Source organism: Amblyraja radiata, chromosome 6 (genome assembly GCF_010909765.2).
Source record: "Amblyraja radiata isolate CabotCenter1 chromosome 6, sAmbRad1.1.pri, whole genome shotgun sequence".
Lineage (NCBI taxonomy): Eukaryota > Metazoa > Chordata > Chondrichthyes > Rajiformes > Rajidae > Amblyraja > Amblyraja radiata.
Genome location: NC_045961.1, coordinates 8975075 through 8988308, shown reverse-complemented (window position 1 = coordinate 8988308; position 13234 = coordinate 8975075). Strand labels below are relative to the sequence as shown.

General features: G+C 48.9%; 1 protein-coding gene across 3 annotated transcripts; it reads right to left on the bottom strand.

Moving 5' to 3' along the window:
* Window positions 1–2751: 2751 nt before the first annotated feature.
* On the bottom strand, window positions 2752–11728 carry neu3 (neuraminidase 3). Of its 3 annotated transcripts, none has more exons than XM_033022168.1 (3): window positions 11342–11406; window positions 6320–6528; window positions 2752–3845 (listed from the first exon to the last, which is right to left on the bottom strand). In XM_033022168.1, exons 2-3 carry the CDS (start codon window positions 6518–6520, stop codon window positions 2823–2825), a joined length of 1224 nt encoding a protein of 407 aa, XP_032878059.1. In that variant the 5' UTR covers window positions 6521–6528; window positions 11342–11406; the 3' UTR covers window positions 2752–2822. The 3 variants fall into 3 exon arrangements, with proteins under 3 accessions (XP_032878059.1, XP_032878057.1, XP_032878058.1); XM_033022166.1 differs by lacking the exon at window positions 11342–11406 and adding an exon at window positions 11678–11728 and having other exon boundaries at window positions 2755–3845; XM_033022167.1 differs by lacking the exon at window positions 11342–11406 and adding an exon at window positions 10021–10059 and having other exon boundaries at window positions 2755–3845.
* Window positions 11729–13234: the final 1506 nt, after the last annotated feature.

The window sequence follows — 13234 nt, the reverse complement described above, 5'->3', positions numbered from 1 at the left end:
AATGGGTGACGTTTCGGGTCAGCAGTCTCAAGAAGGATCTCGACCTGAAACGTCACCCATTCCTTCTCTCCAGAGATGCTGCCTGTCCCGCTGAGTTACTCCGGCTTTTTCTGTCTTAACTCCGCGTGAGAAGATGTCAAGCAAACGGTTTCATTGATAAGTAGTTGATATTTATTTATACTGGAGCGCATGGAATAATATCTCTGGCAATGTAAACTGGTCCGTGATAACCGTGAAGCAGCTTCAGGGATGACAACCCAAATTTCCACCAACCCTGGTTGTGTGGCAATAAATTATATCTATCTATCTATCTATCTATCCAGTGATGGAGTCTCCCTGAGAATGACGCAAATACTGGCTGGCTTGGCAGTGTGAGAGAACATGGGGCCTACAGCTGACTTCCACCTCCCCCTGCCCCGCTGGGCACCACAGGGGCTTAAGGTCATTAGTAATGGGAGCAGAATTAGGCCATTCGGCCCATCAGGTCTACTCCGACATTCAATCATGGCTGATCTATCTCTCCCTCCTAACCCCATTCTCCTGCCTTCTCCCCATAACCCCAGACACCCGTACGGCTTGAGTGCTTCCTGGATGAAAGTTAGAAGGTTTTGCTTTGATACTGTCATGTATATTCCTTATTTAAGATACCTATCACCTGAGAGCGGCATTTTCTCTGCCACTTTATACCTGTAAATAAACTATTGTAGTAAAACAACAGCAGTCTCACCATCATTTGTACAATCGTGTAATAACATCTCAACTCCTCCAGTCAACATCCTCACTGATGAAGGCCAAAGATACCCAAACCCCTCCCTTCCTGCCACGCCACTTTCAAGGAACTAAGTCCCTGCATTTCTAGATCCCTCTGCTGTACAACACTCCCCAGAGGCCTGCCGTTCACAGTGAAGGTCCTAACTTCATCGGCCACAGGACCAGAATTCGGCCATTCGGCCCATCAAGTCTACTCCACCATTCAATCATGGCAGATTTATCTCTCCCCCCTAACCCCATTCTCCTGCCTTCTCCCCATAACCCCTGACACCCGCACCAATCAAGAATCTATCTATCCCCACCTTAAAAATATCCACTGACTTGGCCTCCACAGCCTTCTGTGGCAACTGAACCATCCCACCACAACTAGAGAGCAGTCCTGAACTACTATCTACCTCATTGGTGACCCTCGGACTATCTTTGATCTGGCTTTACCTTGCACTAAATGTTATTACCTGTACACTGTGGACGGCTCGATTGTAATCATGTATTGTCTTTCCGCTGACGGGTTAGCACGCAACAAAAGCTTTTCACTGTACCTCGGTACACGTGGCAATAAACTAAACTGAAATCTGTATTATCTACAGGTTATGAAATTAAAAGTTAATCTGTGTGGGGAAAGGGGGTGTGTATACGGGACTGCATCATGCGTGGTGGGTGTGTGGCATGTGTGTATATACGTGTGACACGTGCAGGCATGCTACATGTATGCTCATTAGCAGGGGTAATTTCCAGCTGCAGGAGTGACCGTAGTCACTAGGGCGGCACGGTGGCGCAGCGGGTAGAGCTGCTGCCTCACAGCGCCAGAATCCTGGGTTCCATCCTGACTACGGGTGTTGCCTGTCCGGAGTTTGTACGTTCTCCCCGTGATCTAAGTGGGTTTTCTCCGGGTGCTCCGGTTTCCTCCCACATTCCAAACACACAGAAACAGAGAAAGTAAGTGCAGGAGTAGGCTATTTGACCCTTCGAGCCAGCACCGCCATTCAATATGATCATGGCTGATCCAAAATCAGTACCCCGTTCCAGCTTTTTACCCCCATATCCCTCGATTCCGTTAGCCCTAAGAGCTAAATCTAACTCTCATGAATACATCCAGTGAATCGGCCTCCACTGCCTTCTGTGGCAGAGAATTCCACAGATTCACAACTCTCTGGGTGAAAATGTTTTTTTTCAACTCAGTCCTAAATGGCCGACCCCTTATTCTTAAACTGTGACCCCTGGTTCTGGACTCCCCCCAACATCGGGAGGAGGGACAAGTTTCTTGCATCTAGCCTGTCCAATCCCTTAGAAATGTTATGTTTCCATAAGATCGCCTCTCATCCTTCTAAATTCCAATGAATATAAGCCCAGCCATATCATATCATCATACATCAGTCTCGCCATCCTGGGAATTAACCTGGTGAACCTACGCTGCACTCCCTCAATAGCAAGACATACAGGTTTGTAGGTTAATTGTCTCTGGTAAAGATTGTTGTTGTGTGGGTTGATGTTACTATGCAGGGGATCATAGGTCGTCGCGGACTCGGTGGGCCGAAGGGTCTGTTTCCCATCTGTATCTCTAAACTAAACTAAATAGTGAGTGGTGGGGGGGGGGGTGTATGAGCACAGGGGGGGAATCAACCGCATTATAGGGAGAACGTGCAAACTCCACAGTGTCAGCACCCTCAAAGAAGAGAAGTCGTTGAGAGAGGATCTTATAGAAACATATAAAATTCTTAAGCGAATGGACAGGCTAGATGCAGGAAATATGTTCCCGATATTGGGGGAGTCTAGAACCAGGGGTCACACAGTTTAAGAATAAGGGGTCGGCCATTTAGGACTGAGATGAGGAAAAGCTTTTTCACCCAGAGAGTTGTGAATCTGTGGAATTCCATGCCACAGAAGGCAGTGGAGGCCGATTCTCTGCATGTTTTCAAGAGAGAGTTATATTTAGCACTTGGGACTAACGGAATCAAGGGATATGGGGAGAGGCAGGAACGGGGTACTCATTGGGGATGATCAGTCATGATCACATTGAATGGCGGTGCTGGCTTGATGGCCTCCTCCTGCACCTATTGTCTATGTTTCAATGATGTTGCCACCCCTCGGCCTCGCTGCTCGATGTTCCTCAGCACGTCGTCGATGCTGAAGAGACGGAAGTCGATCCTCTCGTTCGGTTGCCGATCACCGCACTCATGTAGGCAGGCGAAGGTTGATGCCTGGTCCAGGTAGGCCAGGTCTGAGTAGCCGCTGGGCCCCGACTGGACTACCCAGGGCCCCTCCCAGTGGCGCTGCTCCAGGGGCCTGCGGTTCAGGTAAACGGCCAGGTTGGTGCGGTTACGGCAGTGTCTCCACCACCGGTCCTTGCCGCTGCCGACGGGGTGGGTGTACAGGAGCCAGGAGAACTGGTCGCTGGCGGGGCAGCTGAAGCTGAGCACACTGCCCTGGCAGCCGCTGTCGCTCTCGGGCAGCTGCCGGGCCGGGTGAACGATCTCGAATCGCCCGGGCTCCAAACTGACCGCTTCCACTCGCGACGGGCGGCGGCACGACAGGGGCCCGGCGACGGCCCGAGCGTTACAGTACAGCACCCGGTTACCGTACGACACGGCGATCTCCGCCATCTCGCTCTCCCCGGTCCCGCACCGCGATAATGGCTCGCCTACACTCCAGCGCTCACCTCCGTCCTCGCTGTACAGGTAAAAGGTGCGGGGTTTGGTGAAGAAGCCGGGCGGTATCAGGCAGCACCGGTAGCGGATGATGTAGGCGTAGGCTGGCACTATCAGCGTGCCGCACGCCCTCTGGATGCCGTGGCCGGGGCTGACGGAGAAGGTGCCCCAGTGCTGCACCTGCTCGCCGATCACACTCTCCGTCAGGTCGGTCACCTGGCCCCAGGTGAGCCCCGCGTCCTGGCTCGTCACGTAGCACAGCCTGGCCGCGTTCCTGCCCCACAGCACCTGGCTGCACTCATTCACCCCATCCTCCACGCAGTTAAAGAAGAGGTAGACCACTTGCTTCAGCCGCTCGTACACAGGGCAAGGATTCATCGAACGGTAACCGCTCTTCACGGCAGTACTCAGCTCCACTGTCTCGTCCCACTGTGAATGGGAAACACCAGGTCAGAAGTAATAGGAGCACAGCATTAGGCCATTCGGCCCATCAAGTCTACTCCGCCATTCAATCATGGCCGATCTATCTCTCCCTCCTAACCCCATTCTCCTGTCTTCTCCGCTGCCACAATACAGCGTGGAGAACAGAGGCCACAATGATTCATTCAATTACTTTTTATAATCACATGTACCTATATATACACGCAGCTCAGACCATCGATTCAGTTTAGTTTATTGTCACGTGTACCCAGGTACAGTGTCACGTGTACGGAGACGAGGAAACACTTTTTCCTCACAGAGAGTCGTGAGTCTGTGGAATTCTCTGCCTCAGAGGGCGGTGGAGGCCGGTTCTCTGGATACTTTGAAGAGAGAGCTAGATAGGGGTCTTAAAGATAGCAGAGTCAGGGGATATGAGGAGAAGGCAGGAACGAGGTACTGATTGGGGATGATCATCCATGATCACATTGAATGGCTCGAAGGGCCGAATGGCCTACAGCACCTATTGTCTAATACGTGATTACAATCGAGCCATTTACAATGTACAGGAATAACGTTTAGTCACGAAAGAAAGATTGCTGGGAATATAAAAACTGACTGTAAAAGCTTCTTTCCATATGTTTAAAGGAAATGACTAGTGAAGACAAATCTAGGTCCCTTACAATCAGAGAGAGGTGAATTTATAATGGGAAACAAGGAAATGGCAGGACAAGTGCTTTGGTTCTGTCTTCACTAAGGAAGACACAAACAATCTCCCAGAAATACTAGGGGACCGAGGATCTAGTGGGAGGGAGGAACTGAAGGGAATTCACATTAGTCAGGAAATGGTGTCAGGTAAACTGTTGGGACTGAAGGCAGATAAATCCCCAGAGAAATCGTGGATGCATTGGTGATCATTTTCAATGTACAGAGGGCGGTGGAGGCCAGTTCTCTGGATACTTTCAAGAGGGAGCTAGATAGGGCACTTAAAGATAGCGGAGTCAGGGGATATGGGGAGAAGGCAGGAACGGGGTACTGATTGGGGATGATCAGCCATGATCACATTGAATGGCGGTGCTGGCTCGAAGGGCCGAATGGCCTACTCCTGTACCTATTGTCTATAACATATGTGTGTAACAAGAGAGAGTTAGATTTAGCTCTTAGGGCTAAAGAAATCAAGGGATATGGGGAGAAAGCAGGATCGGGGTACCGATTTTAGATGATCAGCCATGATGACACAAAGCTGGGTGGCAGTGTGAACTGTGAAGAGGATGTTAGGAGGTTGCAGGGTGACCTGGACAGGTTGAGTGAGTGGGCAGATGCGTGGCAGATGCAGTATAATATAGATAAATGTGAGGTTATCCACTTTGGCGGCAAAAACAAGGGGGCAGATTATCATCTCAATGGGGTTAGGTTAGGTAAGGGGGAGGTGCAGCGAGACCTGGGTGTCCTTGTACACCGGTCACTGAAAGTTAGCTTACAGGTACAGCAGGCAGTGAAGAAAGCTAATTGAATGTTGGCCTTCATAACAAGAGGATTTCAGTATAGGAGTAAAGAGGTTCTTCTGCAGTTGTATAGGGCTTTGGTGAGACCACATCTGGAGTATTGTGTACAGTTTTGGTCTCCTAATTTGAGGAAGGACATCCTTGTGATTGAGGCAGTGCAGCGTAGGTTCACGAGATTGATCCCTGGGATGGCGGGACTGTCATATGAGGAAAGATTGAAAAGACTAGGCTTGTAATCACTGGAGTTTAGAAGGATGAGGGGGAATCTTATAGAAACATATACAATTATAAAAGGACTGGACAAGCTAGTTGCAGGAAAAATGTTCCCAATGTTGGGTGAGTCCAGAACCAGGAGCCACAGTCTTCGAATAAAGGAGAGGTCATTTAAGACTGAGGTGAGAAAAAAAGTTTTCACCCAGAGAGTTGTGAATTTATGGAATTCCCTGCCACAGAACGGCAGTGGAGGCCAAGTCACTGGGTGGATTTAAGAGAGAGTTAGATAGAGCTCTAGGGGCTAGTGGAGTCAAGGGATATGGGGAGAAGACAGGCACGGGTTATTGATAGGGGACGATCAGGCATGATCACATGAATGGCGGTGCTGGCTCGAAGGGCTGAATGGCCTCCTCCTGCACCTATTTTCTGTTTCTATGAATGGCGGTGCTGGCTCGAAGGGCCGAATGGCCTCCTCCTGCGCCTATTTTCTATGTTTCTATATTGTTGAAGTAAAGTTTTTAAAGAGTGGAGCGATTATAATGAATGAATGAATATGACGTTTATTGGCCAAGTATTCACATACAAGGAATTTGCCTTGGTTCTCCGCCCGCAAGTGACAACATGACTTGTATGTTGACCAGCACGCTGAGAGTCGCTTGGTTTGGGCGCTATCTCGGATGTGGACGAGAAAGTGGGATAACATATAACTAGGTGTGCCGAAGGCTCTGTTTCCGTGCTGTATCTGACAATCAATCAATCAAAACCAACCTCCACAGATCCATCTTGAAACTTCCCTCTCCGTAAAACCAGAATCTTGGCGTCCACATCGGAGGATGATGTCCGTTTCTCTGCAAACGCCAGGAAGACCTGGTGGCTGTTGAGGTAGAGGAGAGAGGGGATGCGGTACACGGGACCAGGCTGGATGCTCTCAAACAAGGTGAAGGCACTGGGGAGGCTGTCAGTCGCCATACTCAACCCTGCATGAAGAAGAGAAGATAGGATGGTGATGGAACATAGGGTGCAGGAGTAGGCCATTCGGCCCTTCGAGCCAGCACCGCCATTCAATATGATCATGGCCGATCATCCACAATCAGTACCACATATCCCGTGATTAAGAAGGAACTGCAGATGCTGGAAAAATCGAAGGTAGATAAAAATGCTGGAGAAACTCAGTGGGTGAGGCAGCATCTATGGAGCGAAAGTAATAGGTGACGTTTCGGGTTGAGACCCTTCTTCAGACGTCTCAACCCGAATCATCACCTATTCCTTCGCTCCATAGATGCTGCCTCACCCGCTGAGTTTCCCCAGCATTTTTATCTACCCCGTATCCCTTGATTCCTTTAGTCCTGAAGAGCTAAATCCAACTCTTCCATGGTTAGAAACAGAATTAATAAATAAACATGCAAATTATTGCAAATTATTACATGCAAAGTATCGGTACACGTGACAATAAACTAATTTGTGACCAAACTGTAAAAAAGTTACATTTCACAGTCACTCACAGTCATTCAGAGAGAAAACATGCCCTTCGGCCCAACTTGCCCATGGCCATCTACCCTAGCCCCATGCATGGCCCATACCCCTCTAAGCCTTTCCTATCCAAGTACCTGCCCAAATATTTTTTGAACATTGTGATAGTACCTGCCACAAATACCTCCTCTGGCAGCTCGTTCCACACACCTACCAGGTAGGTGAGGCAGGTACTTGTGTTGGGCTTGTATTCACTGGAATTTGGAAGGATGAGGGGTAATTATAGAAATGTATACAATTATTATAAAAGGACTGGACAAGCTCGATGCAGGAAAAATGTTCCCAATGTTGGGTGAGTCCAGAACCAGGGGACACAGTCCAACAATAAAGGGGTGGCCATTTAAAACTGAGACGAGGAAAAACTTTTTCACTCAGAAAGTTGTGAATTTGTGGAATTCTCTGCCACTGAAGGCAGTGGAGGCCAATTCACTGGATGAATTTAAAGAGAGAGTTAGATGGAGCTCGAGGGGCTAGCGGAATCAAGGGAAGGCAGGCATGGGTTACTGATTGTGGATGATCAGCCATGATCACAATAAATGGAGGTGCTGGCTCGAAGGTCCAAATGGCCGACTCCTGCACCTATTGTCTATGTTTCTAGGTACTGTAACAACTTTTAAAAGACATTTTACAGGAAAAATGTGGGCCAAACAGGATTAGAGTAGAACGGGCAGGGAGGACCTGTGATGAATGACCAAATGATTCTTAATCCTGTCTCAAAGTTTGCACAGTTGGGCAGGAGAATGGGGAACAATTTATTCCTGTAAGTGCAAGGTGTGGATGAGTGGGGTAGGAAGTCTACCATGAACGGCAGGGCCCTGGGGAGCGCTGAGCACCAGAGGGACCTCGACGTACACGTCTGTGGATGTTTGAAGGTGGCAATGCAAGTGGATAATGCCATGACGAGGGCTCCCAAGATAGAGACAAAACTCAGCGGGACTGGCAGCATCTCTGGATGTCAGAAGAAGGGTCTCGACCCAAAACGCCACCCATTCTTTCTCACCAGGGATGCTGCCAGTCCTGCTGAATTATTCCAGCATCTATTTATTTATTTATTTATTTATTATATAGGTGCAGAAGTTGGCCATTCGGCCCTTCGAGCTAGCACCGCCATTCAATGTGATCATGGCTGATCATCCACAATTAGTATCCTGTACCTGCCTTCTCTCCATACCCCTTAATCCCCTTAGCCACAAGGGCCACATCTAACTCCCTCTTAAATATAGCCAATGAACTGGCCTCAACCACCCTCTGTGGCAGAGAATTCCACAGATTCACCACTCTCTGTGTGAAATTTTGTTTTCTCATCTCGGTCCTGAAAGACTTCCCCCTTATCCTCAAACTGTGACCCCTTGTTCTGGACTTCCCCAACATGGGAACAATCTTCCTGCATCTAGCCTGTCTAGTTTCTATAAGATTCCCCCTCAATCTTCTAAATTCTAGCGAGTACAAGCCGAGTCTATCCAGTCTTTCTTCATATGAAAGTCCTGCCATCCCATTAACTCCACTATCCGTCAGAGCTCTATCTAGCTCTCTCTTGAAAGCATCCAGAGAACCAACCTCCACTGCCCTCTGAGGCAGAGAATTCCACTCACAACTCTCTGTGTGAAAAAGTTTTTCTTCAACTCCATTCTAAATTGCTTACCCCTTATTCTTAAACTGTGGCACCTGGTTCTGGACTCCCCCAACATCGGGAACATGTTTCCTGTCTCTAGCGTGTCCAAGCCCCTAATAATCTTATATGTTTCAATAAGATGCCCACTCATCCTTCTAAATTCCACAGTAAACAAGCCCAGCCGCTCCAATCTATCAACATATGACAGTCCTGCCATCCCGGGAATTAACCTCGTGAACCTACGCTGCACTCCCTCAATAGCAAGAATGTCCTTCTCAAAGTCTATTTTAAGTCTATCTTCGGTGTAAACCAACATCTGCAGATTCTTCCTTCACAATGAAGAGTTGGAAGCTTGCCTTCATTACATGGACATGAGAGCAAGGATAGGGTGGTCACACACCACTGAAAGAGGGCCTTCGGCTCAACTTGCCCACACGGACCAACATGTCCCATCCAAAGATCCTATAGCGAGCAAGATGGTCCACTCCGCTAAAAAGCCGTAGTAGGTGATGGGTAATCGTAGCGCCATTTGCGTAACCGGCTTCCATCATGGCGTCAAGCTAATTCAGGGAGATTCTGCTATATCAGGCTGAGAGATTAAAGGATAGACACAAAATGCAGCGGGTCGGGCGACATTTCTGGACAAAAGGAATAGGTGACATTTCGGGTCGAGACCCGTCTCCACTCAAACCACCCCCCCCCCCCCCTCCCCTCTCTCCGACACGGAAACGGAGCGATCGCCGGCCTCCCCTTTTTTTGTTAAACATCTATTTCCTTCGTGGTTTTTAAAAAAAAATTCCCCCTTACCATTTCCGTACTTTTTCGATAGCTGCCATGACCCGTTTGATGTCATCCTTCGCCCTGCTCCTGGTCTCGGCCCGCACTGATCTGCCGGACATGCTGTGTGTGTGTGTGTGTGTGTGTATGTGTGTTTGTTTGGCGGAGTCTGAGTGGAGAAGCGCCGGCACCAAGAGCGAGCGAACTGGCGGGCAGACGGGCAAAAGCAACGATCATAGAACAGAATAGGTGACCAAAGATTTTTGTAGGTGACATCTCGGGTCGAGACCGTTCTTCAGACTGAGTCAGGGGAAAGAGGAGCAAGAGATATAGACGGTACTAAGGACAAATGAATGGAAGATATGCCTATATCGCCCTTGACTGTCAGTCTGAAGAAGGGTCCACCTATGCCAGCTCTATGATCGTTGCTTTCGTCCGTCTGTCCGCTCGTTCTTGGTGCCGGCGCTTCTCCCCTCAGACTCCACCAAACACACACACAAACACACACACACAGCGTACCGAAAAAGCCGACCCGAAATATCACCTAGTCCTTTTCTCCAGAGATGCTGCCTGAGCCGCTGATTTACTCCAGCCTTTTGTGTCTGTCTTCGGTTTAAACCAGCATCTGCAGTTCCTCCCTGTACAAGGTATGTGCCGTTTAAAAATAAAATTAAAAAAACCATTTAAAACATTCAAAAACACATAAAATGTTCCCCGCAACGCTCATTACACTGAGCGTGAGTCGGGTCGGGGTTACTGAAATGGCGGAAGTTTTGGTATCTAAAAAGTCTCAGAAGTGATAAATCTGGTTGTAAATTTTGCTTCAGAGGCGTTTTCTTTTTGTATGTAAAACCCCACTTGAGAACCATGGGCGATTTTTAAATTTTACAGCCAGATTTATCACTTCTGAAACTTTTTAGATGCCAAAGGAATCAAGAAAAAACACAAAAAATGCCTTAGTTGATGAAATGCAGTGAGCAAACGGCCAATGTTCGCCAAGCACTCTGGCTGTTGTTGTCCCTTCAGCTCTCGCTTCTATCTACCGTTATTTCTCCTCACTTTTGGAATTCTGAAGTAGGCTAAATGTCTCTCACGATTATCCCGATTTCCATCATTATTTACAGCGTAAAAATTGACAATTTCAGCGGGTTTTAACGGGCCCGCTACGCTGGAAACAATGGTCAGTGCTTACCTGCAGTTCAACGCCTGTACTCCACTTGGTGTAGCGTAGCAACCGTACGGGTCATGGGTCGTGACCCGACTGCCGTGAAACCTCCCTATTAGATATTAAGAACATTTGGAAAGTGGGAAACTTGCCTTATGATAGGGGTGTCAAAACCGTACGTTTAGGATTAGTGGGGAGGGCTTTGGAGGGCTGTAGATGCTGGAATCTGGGCCAAAACAAGAAAGTGCTGGCGGAGCTCTGCGGCTCGGTCAGCATCTGCGGAGGCAGAAGGACGAGCTTTGCAGTGGATTGGTGAAAATGGAGACACAAGAGATGAGAGTCACACAGTGTGGAAACAGGCCCTTCGGCCCAACTTGCCCGCACTGTCCAACATGTCCCAGCTACACACAGAGAGTGGTGAATCTGTGGAACTCTCTGCCACAGAAGGTAGTCGAGGCCAGTTCATTGGCTATATTTAAGAGGGAGTTAGATGTGGCCCTTGTGGCTAAGGGGATCAGGGGGTATGGAGAGAAGGCAGGTACAGGATACTGAGTTGGATGATCAGCCATGATCATATTAAATGGCGGTGCAGGCTCGAAGGGCCGAATGGCCTACTCCTGCACCTATTGTCTATGTTTCTATGCTACACCAGTCCCACCTGCCCGCGTTTGGCCCACATCCCTCCAAACCTGTCCTATCCAAGTACCTGTGCAAGAGACCCCGGGTTGAGGCCTCCACCCCCGGCCTGTGGGATCTTGCTGTGCGGGCGGGGCCTAGCCTCAGTCAGGCCTCTCGCCCCGGAAATAACAATTCAATCGCCTTAAAAAAACCAGCGGCGAATCCTTGACTCAGACCCGGGCTCAGAGCTGAGGCTTTAGATTCAGTTCCGGGCCCAGGCCCGAGGCTTCAGGCTTCACTCCGGGCCCAAGGCCGAGGCCTGGGACCTCACCCCCAACCCTCCGCACCGCCCTTAACCCACCGCCAGGGGATTCGCAGGGCAATGCGGCCGATTTGACGGAATATATATAATTTTTAATTTTACCTCAGGCTCTGGAGGCCCCGTCACTATGGTTACCGCCCTGGCGACGCCGAGCATGCGCGGGGCGTGCTGGCCGCTGGGAGTTGTAGTCCTCCCCTCTGCAAGGATGTCCCTCCCACTGGGTCCAACCACCAACTCTACACCTTGGAACCGCAGTCAGTATCAAAGATACTAGATCAGTATTGTAGTGCAGGGAATTAGTGCAGCCCATTCTGCGCATTGCTGGTTCCCACAACTGCAGAAGAAATAGCAGGCCATTCAGCCCTCAGTGCCTGCTATTCCATTCAGAAACGTCCAAACACTGGACTTAATTGGAATATCTCCATTGATTGTAGACACAAAAAGCTGGAGTAACTCAGCGAGTCAGACTGCATCCCTGGAAAAAAGGAATAGGCCGAGACCCTTCTTCAGACTTTCCCCCCCCCCTCATTTATTATATTGTTTACAGAGTACTATGTTTACATATTGTGTTATGCTGCTGCAAGTAAGAATTTCATTGTTCCATCTGGGACGTATGACAATAAACACTCTTGACTTCATGCCAACCCTATGCCAATCTGTACTAGTCCCATTTGCCCGTATTAGGTCTGCATCCCTCCAAGTCTTTTGTTGGTGTTAATATTACCAACACTCTGTCGTGGACCAAGAAAGCACACCAATGCCTCTACTTCCTGACTCTTACAAATTTCCACAGATGCACCATAGAAAGCATACTGTTGGGATGCATCACAGCTCGGTTTGGGAACATCTTTATGCAAGACCACAAAAAAAAGTATTGTAGGTGTGGCCCAGTCCATTACACAGACCAATGTGAAGAAGGGTCTCAATCCGAAACATCATCTGTCTGGGTTCACAATCATCCTACCACAACCATAGAGCAGTGCTGAACTACGCCCAACCTCTTTGATGACCCCCTGACTTTCCTTGATTGGACTTTGCTGGCTTTACCTTGCACTAAACGTTATTCCCTTATCATGTATCTATACACTGTAAATGTATATTGTACATGGATTGTAATCATGCATTGTCTTTAAAAGCAAAAGCTTTTCACTGCACCTCGGTACACGTGACAGTGAACTAAACTGAACTGAAACTGATGTAAGACAAAAGGATTGAAGAGTTGGGCGGTCACGGTGGCGCAGCGGTAGAGTTGCTGCCTTACAGCGAATGCAGCGCCGGAGACCCGGGTTCGATCCCGACCATGGGCGCCACCTGTACGGAGTTTGTACCTTCTCCCCGTGACCTGCGTTGGTCTTCTCCGAGATCTTCTGTTTCTTCCCGCACACCAATGACGCGCAGGTTTGTAGGTTAATTGGCTTGGTAAATGTTAAAAGATTATCCCATTGGCCCATCGGGTCCGCGCCGACCAGCGATCCCCGCACATTAACACAATCTTACACCCACTAGGGATAAAATTTTTTACATTTATACCAAGCCAATTAACCTACAAACCTGCGCGTCATTGGTGTGCGGGAAGAAACAGAAGATCTCGGAGAAGACCCACGCAGGTCACGGGGAGAAGGTACAAACTCCGTACAGGTGGCACCCATAGTCGGGATC